The sequence below is a fragment of the Seriola lalandi genome, unplaced genomic scaffold (assembly GCF_002814215.2).
Source record: "Seriola lalandi dorsalis isolate HSWRI2012SDOR001 ecotype SW California unplaced genomic scaffold, Sedor1 jcf7180002054371, whole genome shotgun sequence".
NCBI classification, from domain to species: domain Eukaryota; kingdom Metazoa; phylum Chordata; class Actinopteri; order Carangiformes; family Carangidae; genus Seriola; species Seriola lalandi.
This window is the reverse complement of record NW_019524924.1, coordinates 126,253-140,568: the sequence shown is the minus strand read 5'-3', so window position 1 is coordinate 140,568 and position 14,316 is coordinate 126,253. Positions and strand designations below refer to the sequence as shown.

The 14,316-nt window shown below is 41.8% G+C and overlaps 1 protein-coding gene across 2 annotated transcripts in view; it reads left to right on the top strand.

Annotated features, from left to right (window-relative positions):
• Positions 1–14,316, top strand: part of nav3 (neuron navigator 3) — a 206,237-nt gene that overhangs the window by 81,185 nt on the left and 110,736 nt on the right. For both annotated transcript variants that reach the window (XM_087174682.1, XM_023408709.1), the window contains exons 4-5: positions 6,025–6,097; positions 12,532–12,706. In XM_087174682.1, the coding sequence (XP_087030808.1) occupies positions 6,025–6,097; positions 12,532–12,706 (248 nt within the window). The remainder of the gene's footprint in view (positions 1–6,024; positions 6,098–12,531; positions 12,707–14,316) is intronic.

Here is a 14,316-nt window from a genome sequence, read left to right as displayed (position 1 = left end):
ACTGAGTCATCCCGAGACGTATTGAGAAAAAAGCTGTGTTTGTGAAGCTCGAGTCATCTGTGTTTTTGAAAAATGGACTTAGGGATTTAAGGTGGCATGTATTTTCCAGTGGATATATAGCATTTTGGAGTAAAACCCATCAATTATTGAGCCGTGCTCATGTGCTGTACAGCGCTAACGCCTGGTTTTCCAGTCCTGTCTTCAAGGAGGTTGTTTTCTTTCCCGTAGGAAGTGGTAATTGAGGTGTTGGCCCATTTGTATTCAGCAGTTGCATTGAAGGGATAAGACTTTTCCAATTCCAGCCATCATACATCAGTCACTTGATACCTTTTAGAAAGACTCAATGCAAATCAGGACAGTTTTCACAGGCGAGGAGAGACGAGAGGAAATTCAGCTGCTAACATGCAGAAGTAGCCAGTGTGTCATTTTAAGTCTCACCGGAGTGGAAAGAGTAAATGAACGTACTCAAGTACTGTAGAAAGGCTACAATTTTGCTGTAAAGAGTTAACAAAAAGACAAAAAGATGAGTCATTTTGTCACAAAGAACAGTTTCATGTGATTTTCTCCGTTCAAAAGTCCGAAAGAACAGGCTTTTAATGGCAGAAAGAAATCAATAAAAGAAAAAGTGCATGAACAAATTGAAGCCATTAGACATTTATCTTGTTAACTATTTGCTAATAGAACCACCATCTACAGCTGCTCGGTTTCTTGTGCATTTGCATTGTCGTTTTCACATGAAAAGTGATTATACAAAAAATACATATATGTGAAAGTGGATAAAGATACTTTATCACTGGGCGTTAAAAGCTGTTTCAGTGCAAATAGATTTTTGTTTGCACATTCATGAAAACCATTGGCTTCTTCACATCCAACACCAGAGACCACCCTTAAATAGAGACCAGGATTACAAACCCTTGTGATTGGCCATATATGATCCATACTTCTACTTGTTCCGTTTCCTGATCGGTTCACAAATCCAACCGTACACTTCTAAAAGCTGGGAGGATAAATTATAATTTGGAATAATTAGCTTTTTACGCAATAATAAACCAATGTCATGGAAATCTGAACTGTGTTGTAGTATAACTAACCAGGTCTGTACTGTAACTCTGCTGTAGATAAAGAAGTATTGTATTAACACATGTTTTGAACATCCCCAATCAGACATTATCTGTTTTGATATCATATTGTGAAATTCATAATAAAACCCCAGTACCAACACACTGACCAGTCACCATGATTATTATGACAGTAACAAAAGCTGCTGATCCCAGAGTTGTGCAGTTGTATTGACTAATTAGTGCCTCAATGTAAATAGCAGTTGATGTTTGTCACAAGGTGCCTGGTCTAAAATTTGCTAATATATTTGCAAGCAGCAGATGTCAAACTACACAACGGATATCACAGGAGGATATCACAGCTTTGTGTTCTCTGCCTAAAATGACTAACTTTAGTCTTCATCTTTCAAGACTTGTACATTTAAAGCTCTATATTTGACACTTTCCCTGTGTTTTATTTGAAGTGTTGATCCATAAGAAGATATATTTGTGGTTTTAAGAACCAAAAACCATCTCAATATAGTTTTACATCTCCTCTCTCATGCTTCACTCTGGAGCTCTAGTGGCAACAGGTCAGTGAGCCAATCAGAAGAGAGGAGGCTCTGAGCCTCTCTTTTGATTGGCTGTGTGTTTTCTGAGTGATCCAATAAAAAATACAGCAGATTTCAGGTAAACACTCAGAGAAACCAAATCTTGCAAAGGTTGGATGGTGGGTCCAGGTGGGTGGGGCTTGATGCATGGCTGAGAGCAGTGACCGCTTTGTTGTGACATCACAAAGTTACAGAAGTCCTGACCGGCTGGTTTTAAGGCTCAGTTTCTGAATACATGCTGTGTGCATTTCTCTGTGGACTGAGCGCTTTGATACTTTAACAGTATTAATGTATAACCTAGACCTGCTTTATAATTAAAAAAGACATGGAAATCTTATACCAAAATTCTATACAATATGGGACCTTTAAGTATACATTCAGTTGGTCTCCTCAATCTTGTCCCTTTGTCTAGCACTACAGTTTGAACCAGGGAATGCGGTTTCATTCTCAGCAACCCTCGTCTCAGTACGGGCTGTTCTCCACTCGGCTGCCTGTGTCAGCTGGAATGTGATATTTTGATTTGTAGTGTGGCTCTGTAAATGAAACAAAGTTTAATTGAAACTGATTATCGCAGAAACTTAACAGCTCTCCCTCATAATTCTTCCAAGCTCAGTGGCAAGTTTCCTTCCCACAGTGCATGTCGCACATGTGCCCTCCTGTCACTCCTCGAAATGTTCTTCCTTTTTCCTTCTCTAAGTACTTCATGATTGGGTGAAGTGCTCCTCATCAAAATGCCCTTTTCCAAATTGCTTTTAATGGCTCATGTGGATCTGCCTGATGCCAGCCTGCAACGGAAAAATAAATGATGTCGGTTTCTCAAGGAGCTGTTACAGGATGCCACAAAGCCAAACCACCCACCAAACTAGCAGTTAAACATCGCCAGAACCCTGCGGAACATTAATGCCCCATCCGTCATCAACGCCTTCAATCATTATTCCGCTTGTTTACGTCATTTTCGAGTTAAGTCCGACTAAAAACAAACAGCGGTTTCGTCTAAAAGCCTCAGAATTTCTGTTTGGATAGTCATTTGAAGGCTCAGAGAAAGAAGGCGTGAGTTCCACCGGTGATGTCTGTCGTCCTTTAGAAACGAGGCAGAGATCTGTCTCCAACTAAAGAGATTTACTGTGTGTTTATGAGTTCACTCCTTTTTGTCTTTATCATCCATTAAACCAGCCTTCAAACACACACATGAACACACTCGCTGCCTGTGGAACAGATGAAAAATGCTTCAGTAAGACCTTCCAAACTGTTTGATGTAAATATCAGGAACTGAATCTGCGTAACTGACTTGTTCCATGCTAAAAAAAAAAAAGCTTGTTATCATGCAAATATTGTTAATTATATATCATCTATGACTACAGGCTGTTAGAACCTCCGCATCCCACATCATCCTGCTGCTCGGTCTAATTAATACTGCAGTGTTGAACATTCACAAACGCTGCTCCGCACATGTCTCCCCACGTACAAACTTCTGAGAGCGTGTGTGGAGGGGAACCAAAAAACGCTAGCACCTGGGCACACATGTGTCAGTCTGTGTGTGCGGCATGTGGGAAGAGAATACAGAGGCCCACATGTGAGGGGGTTCGCTGGGAATGCGTGTGGAGTTGGGGAGTGGGAGGAGGTTGAGTTGTGTCAGGCAGATGGGGGAAGCTCTGTTTGTAACTTCTTGCCCCGCGAGGTTCCCTGTTGATGCAACCAGAGTAAACATCTCAGTCTGCGGAGAGAAAGTGACTGGGACTGATTTTGAGGTGCCCTTGAGCAAAGGATTCGATCCACCGCGCAGCTGCCTCAGAGGCCAGTAACAGAGGAGGCTTGTACGATTGATGCTTAAAGAAAAAGGAGCGTGTGTAGTCAGTCTTCTTTGAGAGTAAAGTTCATTGTTGACCTTGGAAACAGTAGTTGTATGTATGTCTGCAAACAGAAACACAGTTATTGTATAAAGGAGCTATGTGTAAGTTTCGCTATTGCTACATAGCTAACGTTATCATTAGCAGCTGTTTACTCACCAGTCTAGGAGAAACGTCAAACGTCATTGCTTTACTCACCAACAGCTGTCTCCAGAGGTGGAAAACAGAACCAATGTTAACTCTTGTCGCTATCACGTCTTTTATTCAACTTAAGTTAGTATGCTAACCAGCTATCCCCAGCCCGTCTTGTCACTGTAGCCTCCAAACTGCCCTCAAGACGTAGCGCTGCTCAGAGGACGTATTATAATCGCTTGTCTTGTAAACGCAACAATGGCCTGAAGCTGTTGTCAAGCGTCAATCACCACCACCTGCTTCCAGCAAGGAACCATGTTCGGCAGCAGAGAATACTCACAGATATCCCCTTTTAATATGATTTTCATTTTTGTTTTAGTTGAACTGACCCTTTATGATAAAGGGCAGTGGTGAAAGAATTATTCAAAACCAAAAGTAGCAATACAACAATGTAATAAGTGAAGGTCTTACACTTAAAACTTTAACTTAGGTACTGTACAGGTGTTATTGGCAAAAAGTATCAAAAGCAAAAATGACTCATCAGAATTATGGCTCCTTTCAGAGATATATTATTATTAAACATATTATGATGCTTAAATGTGTTAGAAGCATTTTAATGTAGCTGATGTTGCCCTTTTATACACAGCTTAATCTGTAACAGAACATCATATTTTATAGGCTGATCATATATTGTTTGTTGTATCTTAAACATTATTCTCATGAAAATTTAGTGGAGGAAAAATGACAATATTTTCTTGTGAAATTTAATGGAGCAGAAGTATTATAGAACATTGCAGAAAAGTACCTTGTACTTAGTGTAAGTACAACAGTTGGCTAAACGTATATACAGTAGTTACATCCCACCTTTCAGTTCACCCAGGTAACACCAGGGACGTGATGTTACTTGACGAAGGCCTACGACTAATGTTGTGTGAAGAGGTCGTAGCTCCAGCAGCACTAAAGAACAACTTTACTGTGAGTCTAACTTGTTTTAGCTTGTAGCCTCCATCAGGGTGTATACTGTATGTATGTATCAGCACCCGATCAGCCAGTAAAGTTAGTGCTGACAGTGAGCAGATATTCCTGATATTGTCAGACAAATGACGCTGCGATAAAAAATATTAACATGAAAAGGGTTTTCCACATCTTCCAGCTGAATCTGGTTCTTTTTAGATTAAATACAGCAAACTTGTGAGAGTAGAAACGACTGGAAACCACAGTGCAAGCGTTAAAAATAAAATAGCTTGTGATCTCACTCAGGAACTTTATGTTGCAGCTTGTAACGAGCACAGAAAACGTATGCTCATGAAACTTTGTGAAATCGCCCACATTCTCTGGCTCTCTGTACCATTAATGCAGCGCCAATTCTCACCGTTTGAATTAAATGCCACTGAAATACACATTATTAAGCCGCTGAGGACAATAGAGTTCAGCTCAGCGGGAGTAAGAGAAGAATCAGCAAGTATCCAAGCGGGCTGTGTTGCGCAGATATGACTCATTATCCTGGTTCTACAAAGTCTCCCTCTCTCATATAAATACATACAGGCACATTGAGGGAACGAGCATTAGATAGTGAGAGAGAGAGAGAGAGAGAGGGGACGCGTCACAGAACTCAGGGGGAGTTGCAGCTCATGAATCATCATCGCCTGCTGGACGTCCGGCTGAGTTGCCCAGTCTGCCCTTTGTGTGGCCTTGGCACACTGCGCCGAAGTCGAGCGCTCCGACCTCCGACCTTGTCATAAAAGACCTCTTGAGGGGCGCTGGCGGCTCGCCACCATGCTAATGAAGCCACCCGTGAGCCACTGTCAAGGAATGCAAAAATCCCCCTCATAACTGCAACCTCGCGGAGCCTTTGTGAAACCGATACCAGTCTGCGGAGGTGACGGTTGTTGACTGTGTTGTAAAAGGCCTCAGTGAGCCACTCTCACCTACACACCCTGTGTTCATGCGCAAATGAATGTGGATTTTTTTTGTTGTTGTATTGTCAACTGGTGTGTGTGTGTGTGTGTGTGAGAGAGAGAGAGAGAATGATCATTCGCCCGCATTTTGCTTCTTGTGTGTGTCTGCATGTGTGAAGTGGACTTGATTTGTGTTTCTACCACAGGCATTGTGTGTACACATGGGTGGGTGGGTGCCTCCCTCCTTGAATGCATGTGTGTGCCACGGGTTGTGTAGGTGGTGATACACTGCGGTCAGTATGTCACGCAGCCGGGTCCCAGGGGCGAGAGGGGGTCGGGGTAATGACCACACAATGATGTGCTTTATGGGTAATAACACTGATGGTCCCCATGCTCTGAGCCCACTGCCCCGAGACATTTAGGCTCATTCAACGTTAAGTATCGTCACATTCTTGCAGCGTCTGTGCTTTGTGCTGACTGTCTGCCGTCTTCTCAACAGATCGAAAATGTGGACGCCTGCCTCAGTTTCCTGGACGCCAGAGGAGTGAATGTACAAGGGCTCTCAGCAGAAGGTAAGAAGAATAAACAACGTGCGGTTCGAGGCCTGATTAAACTCTTAATTGAATCAGGGGAACAGCAGTAGAGGGATCTCCCTGTCTTAGCTAATTCTAATTTCTAGACCTGGAAAATGAATGTGGCTCCAGCACCACCCGAACCTTCCGTGGGTAGCTTTCCATTTCTTCACAAATATCTTCAAAAAACTGGTTAAAGCCTATTTCCAAGACATGCTATTATACTTCACAGCAATGGAATTTACCACATTGGTATCATGGCAGGGGTGCACAGTTTCTCCATCTCCAGCTTTCACTATGGCAGTGTAGGCAATCATTAGGGCATCAAAGTGGATTGTGGGAGGATAAAAACTGCGGAGAGGGATTCGCCTCCCGACCGTCGGGGTATACAGTACAAGGCTTATATGACAGCCGCGACTACAGCAGTGCTCTGTGCTGAGGGAATACTTGCCAAATTGAAAGATAAGATAAAATTGTCTCACAAGGCCAAGGTTTGAGTTACAGTTAAGTTCCAAACTATGTGTTATGATTATGTTTTACACTTAATTTGAGCTCAGCTGGAGGTGCTCAAGATTCCCTCAAAGTTCAGGAATAAATCCGACTGCAGTCACTTCTTTTCACTGCGTTTAAAGAGCTGCTGTAAAGCAAATCCCACCAGATGGGATGTGTGGCCTTGTGTCATTTCATGTGCACCGTTTGACACCCGTAGCCCACACCTGACCTGCCGTACATTAAGAAATAGTCAGGCTGCTATAGCTAGTAGGTCTCAATCTCTGGAGCTGATTTTTGTTTTCCTGTGAAAACCACATCTGTCCAACATGTAAACTTTTATGAGCTTAAGCAAACCAGCCCTTCTTTACAGCTTTGTGACAATGCATTTGTTTTTGATAATCCATTGAGCTTTTAAATGCTCTATTTATCTTAAGAGTTGGGAGAATTTACTCAACCCACAAAGGAACACTTAATCCTTCAGTTTGTCTGAAAACCAAAATTGAGATACATAATTTTCACTGGAAAGCAAAGAAATGTAAAAAAATAAATAAACTGCTGCTTCTCTGGAGCTTTTGATGAGCGTCAACCCAGTGAAGTAGTACAATGTGTATATAGATGCTAAAGGGAAATATTATGCACAGATCTACTGAGTCGCTGGTGTGTTGTCCTTTACCCTTGTCTCTTAGTCTTAGTTTAAAATAAAATCCCTGCATTATCTGCAAAGTGTCCATGTGCTGCATACACCAAGTGCATCACATGCGAAGACATGAAACTAACATACAAACATGTTAAAAACATTCATGTAAAATGAGATGAAATAATAATAAAATAGTAACATAAAAATAATAAGTGACATAAATAAATAAAAAAGAAAGCATAAAATCAGAAAGACATCAATACAGCATTCAAAAGAAGTGCTAGATAGACGGTGAGTATATACATGAAAGAAAACTCGAACTCATTCTCTCTTATTGGGGTTTTCTATGCGGCTCCACACGAGCACATCTAACTTATTCCCGCAGAAAGTGTCTCCAGCTGTTATTTAGGACCTCCAGACCTCATGTTGTTCCTGCTCCCCTTTAAACATTAAAGAGGTGAGCGTGCCCTTGACCCCTGCAGCAGCAGAAATAGTCACCCTGACACACTGACCGACAGCTCTAAATTCTGGGGCCCCCCCCTCCCCAACTACAGCACTAAAAACAGCAAAGTGACTCACTAGGCCTGGAATTTCAAAGTGGCTCTGTAAATATATGGGCTATTGGGTTACTCTGTCCACTGATGTTGCTGCTGCGTTTCATCACCCCCCTTCACTCAGTCCATCTTTATCTCACTGACTGTCTGCCTTTGTCAGCCTTATTCTCAGTGTGTTGAATTAGACGCCCATGTCTTCCCGCTCATGTCTTGAATCAACTCAGGGTTTTCCAGATTCTGTTGGCTAGCATACACAGACTTTATTATCTTTTTACAAGGCGTGGGAATAAAAAAGTCTTTGATGTGCATACAGGAACCTAGAACTTACTTATTGTAATAACCTCTCTAGAAGGCCCCTTGCATCTCTCTGGTGGGTGGCTGTAAACCCGAGTTCCGGAAAAACTCATCTCGTTGAAAGAGCGTCGGTTCCCCCGCAGACGTTTCCGCTAAGGGAGGTTATAGAACGTTAATGGAAACAAGTCCAAAGCCTTTTTTTTCCCCATGCAACAAAAGAAAATAATGCTACAGAGTGGTGACACGGTGACACCGAGGGGCTTGTGACCGGAGGAATATGAAAAAACCTGAATGATCTGATCAGAAACAAGGCAGATCCTAACGTGACTATGTGTGGCTTTGATTGAGAAACAAACTTTTTACCTTGATTTACACCATATATCTCAGTATTAAATATTGGAAGAGTTACCATGGTATTTCTCCATACATTCATGATCCCCAGAGGATGAAGCCTAATGACTTTGGTCATCCCCTGACTTTACAGCTTCTGCCACCAGCAGGCCAACATTCTCACTTATCCAGGGAACTATCCTAACGGAGGGGAATGGCATTGTCATGATTCCCAGATGATGAATCCTCTTGACTTACATGATCCCCTGGCTTCACCTCTGACATTTATAGTTAAAATTGTGGAACTATTTTACTTATTCTGGTGATCCCTTGACTTTCTATTTAGCACCATCATCAGGACAAATTATTATATTTATTATATGTATTTGTTTAATACCTTGGTTTATGATGAAATACCTGCAAAACTAATAACATTCCCATCAGCCTCAGCAGACTTTGTGTTTCGTGCTATTTAAAAATATTAGCATGCTAACTCACAAAACTAATATTCTTAATATTTTACCTGCTAAACATTAGCGTGTTAGCATTGTCATTGTGGACATGCATTTAGCTGCAAGTACTGCTGTGCGCAAGTATCAAAGCACCACTGGCCAGACTGGAGACCTGTTATAAAGACAAAGGAACTACTTCTACTCAAACTCACGTATGACCCCATAGCACAAGAAATATATCAAAAGCAGCAAAAGTTTTACGACCTGAAATGTGATAATTATCCACAGGAAGTTCAGTCTACCGTTTCCAGGCTTAAAGAGCAGGTGTAAAGCCCTAAAACACACATTTCCTGCAGTTGATAATGGGCTGCAGTGAGGGGTCCTTACAGCAGGTCATTAAAGGTTCTCTCCAGCGCACAACTGAGACCTTAGCGGAACAGGATCTTCATGGTTGTAGTGCTAGCGGGCAAGCCGCAGTATGACCTGTTCACCACAATAAATTCTCTGCTTCTTGATCTCAGTGGGTGAATTTTTTTTTTTTTTTATGTTTTAGATAGATCTGATTTTATTAGTCCACTTAAACGCTCATGTGTGCTGTGTCAGCAAGAGGTACACACTTGTTCTCTGACCAGAAGGTGAGGCCTCGGGCGAGGGTAAGTGTAGTGTAACGCCTTTCCTTTCTGGCTACAAAAAATGTCTTAATGATTTAATTGAGGGGCTCATAATTAAATGGAAGTCAAACAAAGGAATTAAATCAAACTTACACAAAGAAGCAGCAGAAGAAAAGACAAAACCAGCTGTGCAGTTGTAGGGAGACCCTGACTGGACATGTGTTGTCTGGGGATTAAACCCAGGCCTGGTTGATTAATCAGGTAAAGACAGAATATATAGTCCTTAAGTACTCACACCACATTTGTCTTCTACTTTGTGTTACCCAGCTGTGCTAGAACCTTTCCTTCACCTCCTCCAAAATTCCTCTGTGACTGATGAAATGAAATAACTAGTTTTCCAAATAAAAAAAAGATTGAATGAAACCGTGTCAGCCACATAAAAGGCCTCCAGAAGCAAAAAAGCACATTTTCGCTGAGCGTGAGCCAAGAAGAAACACTTCTTCTTCTTCTGCTTCGTCTTCTACGCTGCTCCAGAGCGGCGAGGGTCCTCCTGCTTTCAGCGGATGACAAGGTTTCCTGAGAAAAACGTCTAAAGCAAAAGTCGTCTCAAACATGAACATGACAGGGAGTTCAGTGAACTTCAGTGGCCTGACCCAGTCTCCAGTTTTGAGTCCTGTCAGTTCATAACCAACTAACTCGCCTCTGACGTTTTTGTAGGACAAAAAGTTGATAATGAACATATTTGTAAAATTAGGTACGTGTTGCAAATGACCTCATCATTCAACCCTGTCTCCTAGAAATTGCATTTCTACACAATTAAACAGCGAGGACGGGACAGCTGCCAAATTGCCTGGTTGGTAATGTAACCTTGATGCGAACCTACAAGTTGCAAAAGTTTCCAGGATGTAAAATACTGAGATCTGCTGTTCTGTAGCTGACACTGACCTAGGATGCAGCTTCCCTTTTGGGATCAGTGAAATATTTTTCTTCCTCTTCTCCTCATCAGTGTAATTTCTATAATGTAATTTTAACAGTTGCCAAAAAAGTTTCAGTCCATAGCAGCTCTGTGGTCGGCTGAATCTGCAGCATTGTCTCTTCCTGAAGAACAGAAAACACTGCTGTTCAGACGCTCTCTAAGGCCCAGTATAAATTACCGCCTCTGGGTGTTAGAAAATGGAAAACACCCCCACGAGATTAATCTCTTCCAACTTTCACAGTCTCCAAGCAGCCTGGCCATGGATGGCTGGGGAGAACAGAGCCTCCCCAGATTGAAAAATGGAGTAAAAATCCCTGCGTCAGCCGCTGCCATCCTTCCTGTGCCTCCGTGCGCCAGCTCTCACTGAGGGGTTGATATAAAAAGTCCATTTCACAAATGGGTGCGTTAGCCACAGTGATCAATTTTTCCCTCCTCTGTGACTGCTGAATCCTACCTCAGAGTCTATGAGAGATGCATTTGTTTGAGTTTTGTCTGATGAACTGTTGAGGATGAGATTCACTCTCAGGACAAAGTGACTCATTGATTAGGAGCTTTCTCGCTGTCAGCGTATTTAAAAGGTAACTTCATCTGCAGGCCTGGACTTTCTTAGAGATCTGATTCCCCATACATGAATATAATCTCTTCACTTCTCATACTGCACTCTTACTTTCTTCAAGTTCATTTTTCAATATTATATGTTTTGGTTTATTCTTATTATATAGTCTGACACCCTCTCCCATCTAAAGACAATGTGTCATACTATTAGATTTTGTAAAGACTGGGGATCTTGCAGGGTCAAGACTAGACTCCTTTCAGATTATTTCCCATTATGCTCCTCATGGAAATTTTTTTACTTAAAGTTAATAACTCAACCCTGTAATTGACACGATTTGACCCTAAAATGACTGTATTTGGACTTTGTATTTATGATTTCCTGCTTTATTTTGACATTATTTTCTTTGCCTCTTCTATGTATTAAATGTTGGCCACACACCAAACCACTCGCATTCTTGCACCTCCTCGGAGTCGCCTCCATGCTCACTGTCAGCGCAGTTTGCTGCCTCCTGTTTGGTTCCTGCGAAGGCGTCATTGAACGTCACTGTCTGCATGAATGAAGACTAAAAACTGATGATAATATTAAACATGTTTGATTTTATCGGAACATGAAGTCGAAAAAAAGACTGACTTAAGAAGCTCAGACCATCACCTTAGACTGAACGATCGAGATGATGGGAGCAAAACTCTCATGATTTTATTTTTGAAATTGGAAATTTGGTGTGAGGCCAACATTATTTCATTTTGTTTGTGATGTAGACAGTGAAATCAGCTGTTATCGTTTCCTTTTCATCTACTCCATTTACATAAAATGTGTCACCTCTCTTAGTGTCCTGCCACTACACCAACACCACCTGTACATGCTCTATCAGTTCCTCATCTCATGGCAAAAGCAGAACCATTAATGAAGTTTCTGTTGATTATTTTTGGTTGTTTGGCCTCAGACTTACCCTAACACCAGACTTCTGCCAGCTGCACGCCAGTCCACAAGTTCACATGCTGAGCTACACTCCTAAATTACCCAGTTGCGTGTTTGCTCTTGTATGTGAGCAGATGCTTTAGTTTGGATCTACAACTGTTTGTTCTTGTCAGAGTAAGTGTGACTTCGTGAGGAACACAATTAAGAGTTAAGGCTATAACTCTGCATAATGATATACAAGATATCAATATCTACACTAAGGTGTAATTACTCTTATAAAACTTTTATGCTTGTTGCTGAACAGCTGCACTTGAGCTCAATCCTCAAGTGATTTATTTTTTTTAAAGTCAACACATGTTCACTTTATAGTGTTTGAAATACACAATAAATGGTCTGGAAAATACTCATTTTTTAGCGTCACAGTCAGCTGCTTTATTTTGAGACAAATGAAAAACAAATTCTGCAGCATTTTCGCCTGCAAAAAAAAAAAAAAAGATTTTATTCCCAAAAAAATGACTGGAGACTGGATGCAGGTTGTAAATCATTACATGCGGTAGTAGTGAATGAAAAATGCAGGATGAATTCATATGACAGACTCTCTTTTGTTCCTCCAGAGATCAGGAATGGCAACCTAAAGAGCATCCTGGGCCTCTTTTTCATCCTATCGCGCTACAAGCAGCAGCAGCAACAGCAGCAGCAGTACTACCAGTCCCTGGTGGAGCTCAGCCAGCAGACCAGCAGCACCGCACCGTCCACCAGCAGCCACAAGACGCAAGAGATGCAGTCCAGGTACGTTACGCCGTAGAAGCTACATGTGGTTGTGCTACGGTAGTTCGGTGTTGGTTTGTGTCTCGTTTGGGGCAGAGGTAGCCGAGAGGTCAGAGAGGCAAGCTCATGTCACTGGTTTGAATTAGTGAACCAATTATGATTTAGGATGCATGTTGGAGTAGAGGTCGACTGATTTATCGCTTTTGGACGCTTAATTAGGTCCAGTTAGAGCTTTTGTAAACAGGAAATTGATGGATATGAGCGGCTCGCAGTGGGAATGAGTAACAGCCTTCATGGAAGATGTTTCTCATTAAAAGCTCACAGGGCTTTTGCTGCATCAGCTCCATAAGGACATTTTGACAGACACGAGTCAAGGGTACAGAAGTCGCATTACATTTTTTATGTCCTTGCCTCACATTGTATAGGAAATACGCTTAATCACTCCCTGGTAGAGAGATAAGTTTGATGAAACTCACATATTTGTCCTTGAAATGTAAAGCTACAGCTAGCGGGATGTTAGCTTAATTTGGGATTAAGATTTGCAAGCGGAGGGGAAACAGCGAGCCTGGCTCTGTCTGAAGGTCACAAATCCACCTATAGGCACCTTTAAAGTTTATTAATTTACTGAAAATACATACATAATCCCTCAATGTTACACTTCAGTTTTTGTACAGATTCAACTACATGTTAATTAGTGAGCTTTAGAGGCGCTGGTCAGCAGATTTTCTTACCTCTGGACAGAAAAAAAGCCAAAACAAATGGATAATGCAATCCGCAGGAATACCTTGACATTTTAGGAAATAAGTTAATCTGTTTTCTTTCTCAGAGTTTGATGAGATAAAACTCTCACATCTAGCTGTTAGTGTCAGGAGGTCATTTATCTTATCTTAGCATAGCATAAGCAGCAGAAGCAACTAGCACCATGGTCTGGATATTGAAGCAGGAACCGTTAACAGTGGCAAACTCACACTGATAACAAAGAAAACACATCTCTGTTTGAGTACTGTTAAAACAACCGTCGCACAACATTGAAGTTAGTGAGCTTTAGCTGTGTTGGTAAGTTAGTGGTTGGTAGGTAGGCTAGCTGTTTCCCACGGCTTCCAGTCTTTATGCTAATTAAGCTAAGCTAACCAGTTGCTGGCTTTAGCCTCAAGTGTAACAGACAGATATGAGAGTGGTAGCTGCTTCAAAATCAAATATTCCAACTTAACAAAAAATGACATAACATTACAGTGAAAAGCAAGGTATCGCTAGTTGTCTGGGTCAGGAAAAGGTCATAAAAAGTCATTGAATGTGCGCACTACAGGCTACAGTACTGGACATTTAACTCAATGTAAGGGATGGTGAATTGTCCTAATAAGTGTGTTGTACAGTAGTGTTGGCTCACAGGCAGCTAAGCAGTAAAAGCAAAGCTCTGTCCCTGTGTGATGTAAATAGACAGAGCAGCCATTAGAGTAGCATCTAAAGGAAGGCCTGACATGCCACACATGAGCAGCATTCCCCCTGACTGGATCAAGTTTCGGCCGTGCTGTGTGTGTGTGTGTGTGTGTGTGTGTGTGTGTGTGTGTGTGTGCGCGTGCGTGTGCGTGCCCGTCCGTGCCAGTGTATGTGCGTAAAATCGGCACAGTGAG